The sequence below is a fragment of the Pygocentrus nattereri genome, chromosome 5 (assembly GCF_015220715.1).
Source record: "Pygocentrus nattereri isolate fPygNat1 chromosome 5, fPygNat1.pri, whole genome shotgun sequence".
Lineage (NCBI taxonomy): Eukaryota > Metazoa > Chordata > Actinopteri > Characiformes > Serrasalmidae > Pygocentrus > Pygocentrus nattereri.
Genome location: NC_051215.1, coordinates 14851151 through 14863875, shown reverse-complemented (window position 1 = coordinate 14863875; position 12725 = coordinate 14851151). Strand labels below are relative to the sequence as shown.

General features: G+C 39.1%; 1 protein-coding gene across 3 annotated transcripts in view; it reads right to left on the bottom strand.

The window, feature by feature from the left end:
* Positions 1–12725, bottom strand: part of arhgap10 (Rho GTPase activating protein 10) — a 127230-nt gene that overhangs the window by 69962 nt on the left and 44543 nt on the right. For all 3 annotated transcript variants that reach the window (XM_037538884.1, XM_037538883.1, XM_017701444.1), the window contains exons 5-10: positions 12436–12537; positions 7994–8104; positions 7272–7376; positions 3538–3667; positions 1492–1598; positions 1298–1392 (exon numbers count right to left, since the gene is read on the bottom strand). In XM_037538884.1, the coding sequence (XP_037394781.1) occupies positions 1298–1392; positions 1492–1598; positions 3538–3667; positions 7272–7376; positions 7994–8104; positions 12436–12537 (650 nt within the window). The remainder of the gene's footprint in view (positions 1–1297; positions 1393–1491; positions 1599–3537; positions 3668–7271; positions 7377–7993; positions 8105–12435; positions 12538–12725) is intronic.

Here is a 12725-nt window from a genome sequence, read left to right as displayed (position 1 = left end):
GATAAAGCACATATAAAGACTAAATCTAAACATAAATATTACTGTGCAAAAGCGTTTTTGCTCATAAAAGCACAACTAAACACAAAAACAGTAAAACTCAACTGGACTTCCTCAATGAGAAATCTGGTAGCACACTAATGCATTCTTTATTTGTATTTCTTCTAAGATTGCGTTTTTTCCTTCAACTGACTGACTGACTGACTGACTGACTGACTGACTGACTGACTGACTAATTAACTGACTAACTAATGGACTACATAACCGACTAACTGACTACATAACTAACTAACTAATTGACTACATAACTGACTAACTGACTACATATCTTACTGACTACATATCTTTCTGACTGAGTAATTGACTGACTGACTGACTGACTGACTGACTGACTGACTGACTGACTGACTGACTGACTGACTGACTGACTGACTGACTAACTAACTGACTAACCAATTGACAACATAACTGACTGACTACATAACTAACTAACTGACTACATATCTTAGTGACTGAGTAATTAACTGACTAATTAACTGACTAACTAACTGACTGACTAAGTAACTAATTAACTGACTGAGTAACTGACCACATACCTAACTGACTGACTAATTGACTGACTAACTAGTTTAGTTACTTTATCTAAATACCTAGAGCAACACAAGACCAAAGAGAGCATTAACATGCCACCACAGGGCATTCCTGGAAAGCCATAATGAACTATCTATTGTATAAGTATAAAGCTTGCCAAAATGCTATACAATCCAGTTGTGAGAAAACAGAAACATCTCTTTCTCTGTTCCTCTAAAACTGACAGTATTAACATGCCACAGCTTGAGTTTCAGAAACAGTTACTGGAATGCATGCGTGCAAGGAACTGGGGAAGTATGATATGAATAAAATGCTACGTTGCGATTGTTTTGAGATTGTAATGTGTTTAAATTGCAATGTTCTGCGTAGTTCTAATGTAGGTGTCTTTGGATTCACAGAAAACGGTTTCACTTGAGATGCTATGTGGCTGTAAAGACAAATTACATTTTTTGGATTTGCAGGTTCTCTGATATCAGAATTGCCAGTATTGTGATAACAGTCAACAAACAATATATTGTGCAATCCCAAAAGGCGTTTATGGCTGAAATGAAAACCAGATTAGACCAGAAGCAGATGCGACAGCACATGCAATTAAGATCAGAGCTACCAAGGAACGCCTTAGGACATTTTTTTAGCTGGATGATAAAGAATGACAAGAGGACTATTTACCAAAATGTCCATAAATATTGATTAGTCACAGATGACATACCTGTCTGTTATCTCTATATCTAGACAGAACCGCCTGTCAAGAGTGTCTGTGGTTTTCCGAACGCAGGATTTGAGCGTGACCGATTCCGTTTCACCCTGGAAAGACATTTTTCCATGAACAGAATGTGAAAATGCTGACGAACAAACTGATCACTACAATAATATTAAAAAAGCAAGGATAAGATCATCACTCACAAACTTGCCCCCGGATTTGGGATCAAAAGTGATCATGTGAAGAATTTTTTGCTCTTTGACGAATGTGCAGTACCGTTTTACCCAGCTGGAGCCAAATGGAGGAGGCCCTGCAGAGGTTATAGAACTCTTTAAGTGATGACTTCTGCAAGTTACATTTTAGTGTTTGTTATTCAGTCATTAGTACACAAAACAGGCTGAAATGACATCAGGAAAAAAAAAAAAATCATACTGGAAAATTATTTTTGTCCAGGTTTGCTTTCTTCAGAATTGCTTTAGTTCATGTTCTGCCAAACCACTAATGGAGTTTCAGGCCCAAATGTCCCAAAAGCCCAACATGTAAGTTAGTAGAGCAATCTAAGCAGCTATACTGTGACCAACCACTATCAGCCCAGACCACATGTTGTAATCAAGTTATGCTAAGGTTTACGAAGACCTTAGTCAGACTATGACAATTGAGCTATGCTGTTTACGTGATCATGATCAGTTGCAATACCGCACTAATACAAACTATTGTTGTGTATTAGGTCTGGTTGATAAGGTGATGTAACTGGATATATTATTGATGACTGACAAGTAATATGATGATGATGTTTAGAGGATTTATGGTTAAACGGGTCACTACACATGTTGGAAAATTGGAATTCATGTTCCTTTAAGAAGTGTGCAGGCATGCCCCCCCAATAGCCAGCTTGTTTTGTTTGTTTTTTTTACGAGACAGATAAGTCTGTTAAGAAGCTGCTTGTTAGTCATACTGCTACATACTGTAATGCTAGGTTTACCTGTGCATGGCTCTTGAGTGCATGAAACTGAAAACAGATACTGGTGTGTTTTGGAAATTGGAACTTGTTGCATTATAAAACCAAGCTAAACTGACTGGGTATCTGCCTCTAGTCTAGAAACATTTAGAAGTAAAGAAATTTCCTTTGATCCCTACCAATGAACAGGAAAAGTAATATTAAATAATATGTATACATAATGTGTTATTTACAGCTGAAGTGCCCAACTCTCAGAGGAGTTATATCACAAAAAACTGTGAAAGCTTAATATGGTTTTCCAAAGGCATCTATATCTGAATTCCAGAGTGACTCTGCTACAGCACTGAAAAATACCTCTGATTTTATTTTGCGCATATCAAATTTTTTTAAACTGAAATTTTCATCCCAAATATTATTAAATCACACCCAGATCTAGTGCACATGTATATTGTTAATAACCAAATCACTAGAATCTACACTCCACTACTGCAAAAATAATTCCTCCATCATTTTTCCTTTTTTAGAGCAGAAAAAAAATACTATTTTATTCTCATTGATAATTATTCCAATTTCTGGATAAATTTAAACCCAGTATTTTTTTAGTGTGCTGGGTCCATTTGCTTCACTCAGGTCTAAGTGCATTTTGCAGCCTAAATGGAGGCTTACTCCCACCCGCACTGACACAATCATGTGTCAAGTATCATTAAAAAGATGCATTTTTTTCTTTATAATAACGACAACATTTATATAAACTCATTTTAAAACACTACCCCTAAAATCAGTATTTCTCTACATTCAGAAGCCCAAAACATTTCCTGCATTCATAAAATTTTACATGTTCATTCTAAATCTTATCCTGAAAGATATTACAGAGTTCTGCTAGATCTGGTACTTCAAAATAACCTGAAAGACATTAATAATAGCTGTAAAATTATGAGAATGTGTTAAGCTGTTCACAATCAAATAAACATTTTAATACCTAAATTGTTTAATACCTAAATCCTACCTAAATGTGACTCTTTGCTAAACATCCAGTACAAAACCAAATACTAGGATTCAGTAAGAAGCTAACAAAGATTCATTATGATATCCATTGTTTCAAAATACTACCCTATTCACATGCTGTGTCTCGCCTCAAAAATAAATTATCGATTCATTTCCTGAAGACATTTAATGGGAAAGTTGGACATTTAAACTGTTCCTATTTGTCTGACCAGAGCACAGCTGTTAATGAAGCTCCAACATAATGATAAAAGTGTACACATAGGGGTGTTTAAGTGGAGGGCCATACGTTTCTCCTGGACGTAGAGGTAGCCCTCACTGCTGATTGGACTGGTCTGTCTGTATTCCTGTGGATTCTCCTTTATCTTCTTCATCAGTTCATACACCTCTGAGCGTGTTCCCTCAAAGCGACTTCGCGTCTAAAACACACACACACACACACACACACACACACACACACACACACACACAGTATAATGGTTACACCACAGTATGAAGTCTGGTAGATGTCCAAAGAAAGTCAAAGGAAGTCCTAGAATTCTTTGGGAAATGGCTCTTGAACAAACACCTGGTTTTCCGGGACGCATAATTCTACCTGCTATCAGGCTGCAACAGTGTGGCATAACTTCACCTTTTATTCAAATTAAGAAAACGGCAGTGAAGTGTTCCATAAACACATGCGCATGTGCACACACATAAGAAGCCAGACCTCAACCTTCCGGTCTATATGTCAGACACACAATGGAAGGCCAGTAGAACAACGACCTTTGGTTTTCCCCTATTAACTTCATCTCTCTCATAATTACGTAAAGTTTTTTTGCTTCCTATCTCACCACCTCCCTTCCTTCGTGGCAAAGTTCCTGACCAAATAAGCGTGTAAGCTGCGTGAGACTGCAGGTGAGACCAAGCTCACAGTGACTCTGCAGATTAACTTGACCTGCTATAATAACAACAGCAATTTAAACAAATAGCATTCATTATTTACAAACACAATTCCAGTGAAGTTGGGATGTTGTGTAAAACAAATAAAAACAGAATGTGATGATTTGCAAATCCTTTTCAACCTATATTCAATTGAATACACTAAAAAGACAAGATATTTATTGTTAAAACGGATGAACTTTGTTGTTTTTTGCAAATATTCATTCATTTTGAATTTGATGCCTGCAACACGTTCCCCAATGAAGTTGGGACAGGTGCATGTTTACCACTGTGTTACATCACCTTTCCTTTTAACAACACTCAATAAGCGTTTGGGAACTGAAGACACTAATTGTTGAAGCTTTGTAGGTGGAATTCTTTCCCATTCTTGCTTGATGTACTTCAGTTGCTCAACAGTCCGGGGTCTCCGTTCTCGTATTTTGCGCTTCATAATGTGCCACACATTTTCAATGGGAGACAGGTCTGGACTGCAGGCAGGTCAGTCTAGTATCCGCACTCTTTCACTACGAAGCCATGCTATTGTTACATGTGCAGAATGTGGCTTGGCACTGTCTTGCTGAAATAAGCAGGGATGTCCCTGAAAAAGACGTTGCTTGGATGGCAGCATATGTTGCTCCAAAACGTGTATGTACCTTTCAGCATTAATGGTGCCTTCACAGATGTGCAAGTTACCCATGCCATAGACACTAATACACTCCCATACCATCAGAGATGCTGGCTTTTGAAATTTGCGCTGATAACAATCCGGACAGTCCTTTTCCTCTTTGGCCCGGAGGACACGACGTCCAGGATTACCAAAAACAATTTGAAATGTGGACTCGTCAGACCACAGGACACTTTTCCGCTTTGCGTCAGTCCATCTCAGATGAGCTCGGGCTCAGAGAAGCCGGCGGTGTTTCTGGGTGGTGTTGATATCTGGCTTTCGCTTCGCATGGCAGAGTTTTAACTTGCACTTGTAGATGGAGCGACGAACTGGGTTAACTGACAGTGGTTTTCTGAAGTGTTCCTGAGCCCATGTAATAATATCTGTTACAGAATGATGTCGGTTTTTAATGCAGTGACGCCTGAGGGATCGAAGGTCATGGGCATTCAATGTTGGTTTTCTGCCTTGCCGCTTACTTGCAGAGATTTCTCCAGATTCTCTGAATCTTTTGATGATATTATGGACTGTAGATGATGAAATCCCTAAATTCTGTTGGACTATTTACTTGCGCAGTTGTTCACAAAGTGGTGAACCTTGCCCCCATCCTTGCTTGTGAACGACTGAGCCTTTCAGGGATGCTCCCTTTATTCCCAATCATGACACTCACCTGTTTCCAATTAATCTGTTCACCTGTGGAATGTTCCAAACAGGTGTTTTTTGAGCATTCCTCAACTTTCCCAGTCTTTTGTTGCCCCTGTCCCAACTTCTTTGGAACATGTTACAGGCATCAAATTCAAAATTAGTGAATATTTGCAAAAAACAATAAAGTTTATCCGTTGGAACATTAAATATCTTGTCTTTGTAGTGTATTCAATTGAATATAGGTTAGGGAAAAGGATCATGATCATGAAAAGGATCATTGCAAATCATGAAATTCTGTTTTTATTTATGTTTTACACAATGTCCCAACTTCATTGGAATTGGGGTTGTAGTTAGTAATTAAATATTAAAAAGCAAATATTTAGCGCACATGACGAAACAATTTAAACGTTTATGTAACTCTGCTGAGCTGCACAACTCACAAATCCATCCTCTCCAAACCACAGGTATAGCTTTCATCATAAACCCCAAAAGGTTATGCTGTTGAGTTTGACTATGTTGTTACAAATTATTTAAGCTAGGCACAACAGAAACAATACATATTTTCCCACCACTTCTTGATAATATTAATCTGATTACATAAAAAAACAATTACAGAACAAAAATCAATTATTAGCTATACAATTGCAAACTGTACTCTATCTGTTTCTCTGCATATATTCTTAACCAACAATTGTCAGGACCAACAATGAACAGGAATTATTTGGGTGGCACATCATTCTCAGCACTGCAGGGACACTGACATAATAGTGGCATGTTAGTGTGTTGTGCTGGTATGAGTGGATCAGACACAGCAGTGCTTCTGGAGTTTTTAAACATCCTCAGGGTCAACGCAGGAAAGAAAATTGTCCACCAATCAAAAATATCCAGCCAACAGCATCCTATGGGCACCGATGAAGGACTAGAGGATGACTAATACAAACTGTGCAATAGATGAGCTACTGTCTCTGACCTTACATGTAGAAGGCAGAGCAACAAGTTAGGCGTGTCTCATGGTGTGGACAGTGAATGGGCAGTGTTTTAAAACTATAGCAGGACCGTAACAGCGCAACAACACCACTCAAAATCCACCACTCAAATAATACTTGCTCTGTGGTTGTCCTGACCATTGAAGAACAGGGTAAAATGGTGCTAAAAAACAGTGCAGAGAAACAGATGGACTACAGTCTGGAACTGCAGAAAGTGCGCAAATATAGAAATGAGTGTAGATCAAGGAGTGTAGATCATAATTTTATGACTGATTGGTGTAAAAATACATAATAAAATAAGTTTGAAATTAATAATGAAATAAATCTATTTGACAAAAAGCTGAGTTACAGTTGCTCATTAAGTTGAATGGGATTTTGCACATGTTCTGCACAGCTTCTCCAACTTATCAATAGTTGCTATAAAAGGATACATCTGTGGGCAGAACATGGATAACTCAATTAGCGTTATGATCATGACAAAAGTAGTACAGAAGCATTATCTTGGTGAGTGATGAAGACCTAAACAAGAAATAGATGTCAGCAGGAGTTTGTAATGAGGCTCTGAAGCTTTCTTTGTATTTACTCACACAGTCCAAAGACAGCTTTCCACTGCACTCATTCAGATTTACTGGAACAGGAGCATTCTTTGATTTACATCAAGTGCTTTATTTATGGGCTTTAATTTAATTCCCACTCAAAGGGAATCAATTACTTCCCTTCTGCCAAACATTATTATTCAATTACCGAATCTCAGGGGACTGAGAAAGAGGATGCTTAAGTGAATAGCAAAGAGCTGCTGTTTGCACTCACATTTTGAATATTGATCTGTAGAGCTCTCTTGTAATGGTCAAAATCATTAGCCAACTCGAATCCCTGATGATAGAAAGTGAATACAGTCTGAAAGAAAGCCAGCATCTGTGGTAAAAAGAGAAAGAGAGAGAGAGAGAGTTACATGTGTTGGACATTCATATATACAGCAGTTGCACTTATTTACAAATAAATAGTCAAATCAGTTATCTTTTCAATAAAAAATACTTTATAAAAGATTATTTTGCATTTGTTTATGCTCAGCAGCGTCCTTTTGGGTGTTTGTGCAATAGTTTCAAGACTTAAAAATCTGTGCAGAGTGTAACACATCAATACAAAACACAACAATACAAAAACATTGCTCAAGTTTTAAACCAAACTGTTCACATTCCAGTCCCTACAGGGAAAAGCAATGCTAGTAGTGCCACAGACACTGTGGCTGGCTTCACATGACTTGGACGTTAAGGCTTCTGTTAACCTTCACCCACCTAATAACTTCCCCTCCTTACTGGTGGTAGTATATGCTACCGGTTCACTTGGTCTGATAAAAATCTGTCAAAGTTGTTCATCAGCCAATTTGTCTGTGAAGATAATATACCCCATGACATTAAATTCTGAGTGTGTAAATGTACTGCATCCACTGAAAAGGGTATCTATATGCACTTTTATGTGGTGGATGCTTGTAGAAAATTCTTCTATGGTGAGAAGCTGAAGTGTGCACTCACAGGCTCAACACACTCAAACTTTTTCCTCTCCTGGATCTCCTGCAGCTTACAGACATACTCCAAAGACTCCTCCTGAAAGTGCTGCCGCATTGCCTCCACCGCCCCATCTGCCTGAGAGACAGAGAGAGACAGAGAAAGAGAGCGAGCGAGTGAGCAAGAGAAAGAGAGAGAGCAAGAGAGAGCGAGAGAGAGAGAGAGAGAGAGCGAGAGAGAGAGCGAGAGAGAGAGAGAGAGAGAGAGAGGGGAAGGCAAGAAAGGTTGAGGCAGGGAGTGTGGGAGAAAAGAGACACTATACCCGGCATGCAAGTGGAGAACTGTATTTCGCTTCAACATCATGCTGATTCTCACTTCCATAACCATAAAGCAAGAGATAGGAGAATCTGACAGATACTGATATGTAGTACTGATATTAGGCAGGATACTGATGAGTTGCAAGCAACTGTTCTTGTGTCTACTTATTTTGGCTTCCAGCGATCTGTAATGCCGACCAGAGGGGACAAGTTCAAATAAAGTGTGTCGAGGACGTAAAGAGACTGCAATGATTTTCATTGCCCTATTCCTGACCTGAGATAAGTACAGATCCTGGAGGGAGGCCAAGTCAGACCCAATAATTTCTTCTGCAGTCCTAAATATCCTTTGTAGTCTTGTTGTGTCTTGTTTGGAGTCAAACCCACCAGTAATAGATGTGCAAATGACAGACTCAATAACAGCTCTGCAGAATTTAGTCAACATCTCCTGTGGAAGATTGTACTTCCTTAATTGATGCAGAAATTACATCCTCTGCTGTGCTTTTTTCATGAGGGAGATTGAATTAGTGTCCCACTTCAGGTCCCTGCAGATAACCTGAAGGATGCCACAGTTGACAGTGCTGTTGAAGATGAGGCGGTCAATATCACCACAGTTTCAAGAGTGTCGAGCTGTATTAAGAGCCTAATTTCCTAGCCTCTTTAAAACTGTTGCCATCTTTGCTTCGTTACAAATCAGTGCACTGGTGACATGAGTCTCCACAGATAGTGATTCTGGCTAGGCAGTGTTTGAGAAATTGTGGTTGTCTGATGTCAGTGATGTGTGGTGATTCAGTGACGACTGCATTTGATCCATCAATCTGCACTATTTTAAGCTCCATCCACACGTCTGGGTTCAACACCCAGGGTAACTAAACTCTGCTCGGGTACTCAGGTTCTGTATGGATCACTTGACAGTGGAAATGATGACAAAATGTATAATCACAGATTTGTAATCATACTGTGCCCACCTTGTATTTACAACCATTGGCCATCATAACAGAAACACCTTCCATATAGGTGCATTTTGGTTTTCAGTTACTGACTGTAGCCCATCTGTTGTTGCACAGGCAATGAGCACACTCTACTACACCCATCAATGGAAAGCGATCACTACGAGACCACCTCTGAGAAGATACTAGTGCTACTACCAGTGAAAAATCCAGCAAATAACACTTTCAAATTTAAAACAGTTGCAAAACACTTTAGACTGTTACCTATAGGTTTATATAGTAATACCAGATAGTTTCTATGGCACTGCTAAGCTGTTGATATAGTCACCCAGGTGGTTTTTAAGGCATTTCTTGGCCATTGCTATAGTATCTCATGTGGTTATAAAGGCTTTGCTAAGCTGTTGCTATGACATCTCACTGCAAATGTTAAGGTGTCGGTAGGGCACTGCTATGGTATCCCAAGCAGTGCAGTTGCTAAGGTATTGCTAAGCTATTGCTATGGAATACTTGCTGGATACTAAGTTTGTTGCTAGGCCACTGCTTATGGTGTTCCAGGGGTTGCCAGGCTATTACTATGCTATCCCAGGCAATTGCTAAGATGTCGAAATGTCTTTGCTATGCTATCCCAGGTGGTTGGTAAGGTGCTACTAGCTTACTTGCATGATGGTGACATAAGAGGATTGCTCAAAAACATTTGGCTAAAGAGCATATACAGTACTGACTGTGGTGGAATCAGAGGTAGATGAATAAGCATGCTGTTAAAATGGAATGACTCAGCTTTAGCATTTCCTATGTAATTACAATGGAGAAAAACCATTCATTTCAAGGAATGGTGCACAAACACTATAAGCCAAAATGGTTAAAAAGCACAAGTAATCTATTTGGGTATAGGCTCTATGTTTTGTAGTTCTAGCTTAAAAACTGTAGGAGGTGTAGTGTTTTGACTTTAGAATAATAAGAAAACAAAGAACAGTAAGTTGGCTTTTTCAAGCTGGCATCACCCAGCACTACCCAACCTGTACTACATATGTGTAAGCATTTCACGTCAGCTTGAAACCATAGTTGAACCATAACAACACACCATATTCTCCACTAATCTATGCATTGTGCACTCCTCCCTGCTTGAGTGGCAAGCTACTCGAGCAAGCTACTTATCAGTGAAAACACAGAGCTTTAAGGTATGCTTATCTAACAGTGATATGTAAGATAGCATTCTTCACCTGCATGGGTCCTACGATAAGCATAAAGAAAGCTGGGTAAAATAAAGGTTCAATCTCAAACAGCTTTCTACTCCCCATATAATACGCACTACATAGGCTATTAGATAATGGGTTCTAAATACAAACAAATAAATAAAAAACTAACATTCAGTTATAGCTGCACAACATTTAGTGAATGCATTTGCATGTAGAAGCCATGATTTCATATTCTATGCTGTGCACTATTATAGGAAGAAAGGAGCCATTTGACATGTAGCCACAGATATGTTCTCATACTAAGCCAAAATGACAGTAACACCGAGCAGGTTTCTGTCCATATCCGTCTAGTCTCCATGTGCTCTAACCTGCAAGTTTTTACCCATAGAAAGAAACTCAAGGCTAAGTAGCATTAAAATAGGAATAAGAAGGAGACTGCTGATATAGTGGTTTCAGCATTAGACACCCCAAGTCAGTCTGCCAGTACGAAGTGGTGAAAAGAAGGGCAAATCAGGTAGCGTCATAAAATGTAATGCATCTGTGCCAGTGGTGCACATGCCTGGTAGGAAGGAAGGAAGGGGACGTACAGGGGTTTACCTTGGCTGAAACTTAGGGGTACAGAGCAATTCACAGCGTTTGATTGGCTGTTTTTTTTTTCTTTCTTATTAGAGACTTATCTCCACCCACCAATTCCAACACCAATAACTGTCTTTATATGCATGTTATTCATATTTATGCGACTGTTGATCGGTTGTATTTATGCAAAATGTCAGCTCTGATGCTGACTGGTGGCTGTATCAGATGCATTTAACTTGAAAGCTGGACCCAAAAAATGTAAGCAAAGAGAAGGAGATGAAAGAGAGAACGGTAAGCTATGTTTATTTATTGTTCCATCTGAATAGTTCTATACTGTTTTAGTTGGGGAAAGGGAGCTATACAGCACACTGGCCAACAAACCTTGGTTGTTTTGGTGATGTTAATAGCTTCACCAAGTAAACTTTACCGCAAATCGGAGACCACAGCACTTGCATAGCAGATTAGACAGAGTGCTGATATAACACAGCTCAATTCTATCTTAACTTACAGGTTTTATTCCATCTTACTCAAAATCCAAAACAGGATTTAATTTTTTCCTTTTTCAGAACAGATACAAAGTAAATTGTCACTAGGCTATTAATGTTTCTAATTGTGACCATCTATGGTTTTAAGGGGTACAGTTCTGGGGTTAAGTTAGAGCAGTAAAGGAGAGATGATTAATGGCAGTGCAATAAGTTGTTGACTGGTGGTGCCAGTGTTTGCATTTTCATTCATTTACATTCATTTTCAGTTTTTGGACACTGTGTGCCATCTTTCCATCTTTACTTAATGCGGTTTAATTTGTCCACATCAGCTTGAAGAGCACTCACTTGTGTCATGTTGATTTGTACTGATTTTCTGGATTTTAACTTAGACCCATAGGTCCCATGACTACCTGTAGCCCAGGGTTAAAGCGCTCCTGAGAAGATCAGATAGTGAGTCTTTGAAAGCGCTGGCCATCTCTGAAGTATGCAGTGTAGTGAGCTGAAAACTCGCCACTGTGTGAACTGAGACCTCAATGTAAACAGTGAGCCGATAACATCACCAAAATCAACCCCAAACACACGTCACATGCTCCCCAGGAACGGCCTATCGGAAAAGCGTTAACAGTTTCAAAAGCTTCCTGCATTCAGTATATACAACATGGAGGCAACAGGGGTGTGTCTTACAAGGACATGTTTTCCCAAGGACAAGTGCTCCAAAGTGCTGTCAGACAAGGGCTAAAGAGGCATAAGGTTTCACTCTGTGCTGTGGGTGGCTTTTTGAAGACCAGATCTTCCAACTGTCAGGATAGACCTTCAAAATATTTATGCTGTAACATGACAGCGGAGATCAAAAAGTGCTGCTTAAAAAACAACAAAAACAACAAGATCAAGGCGATTTTTCCTGCAGATTGTTTGGGCTTGTGTATAAAAGTTGGATGCCAGAACTACCTCCTGCAATTGTGGTTCCTTCTTCTTCGCTGACATGTTCAAAAGTTTCTCCAAAGAAGTGTAATACTTCTCCGTTTCCTTCTCGTACTTCTTTCTCTCAGCCTAAAAACAGGACCAGAAAAATTTCATGAGAACGAGACTTCTGATTTGAGCATTACTCAGTTACTAAGTTTCAAAACATTACTAATAATGAGTCAGTCTTGTTTGCAGTCATAATGACGTTGGAGGCTATTTTTCCCCCCAAGATACTTCCACAAATAAGAAATGACTCTGAATGAGAAATAAGGGAA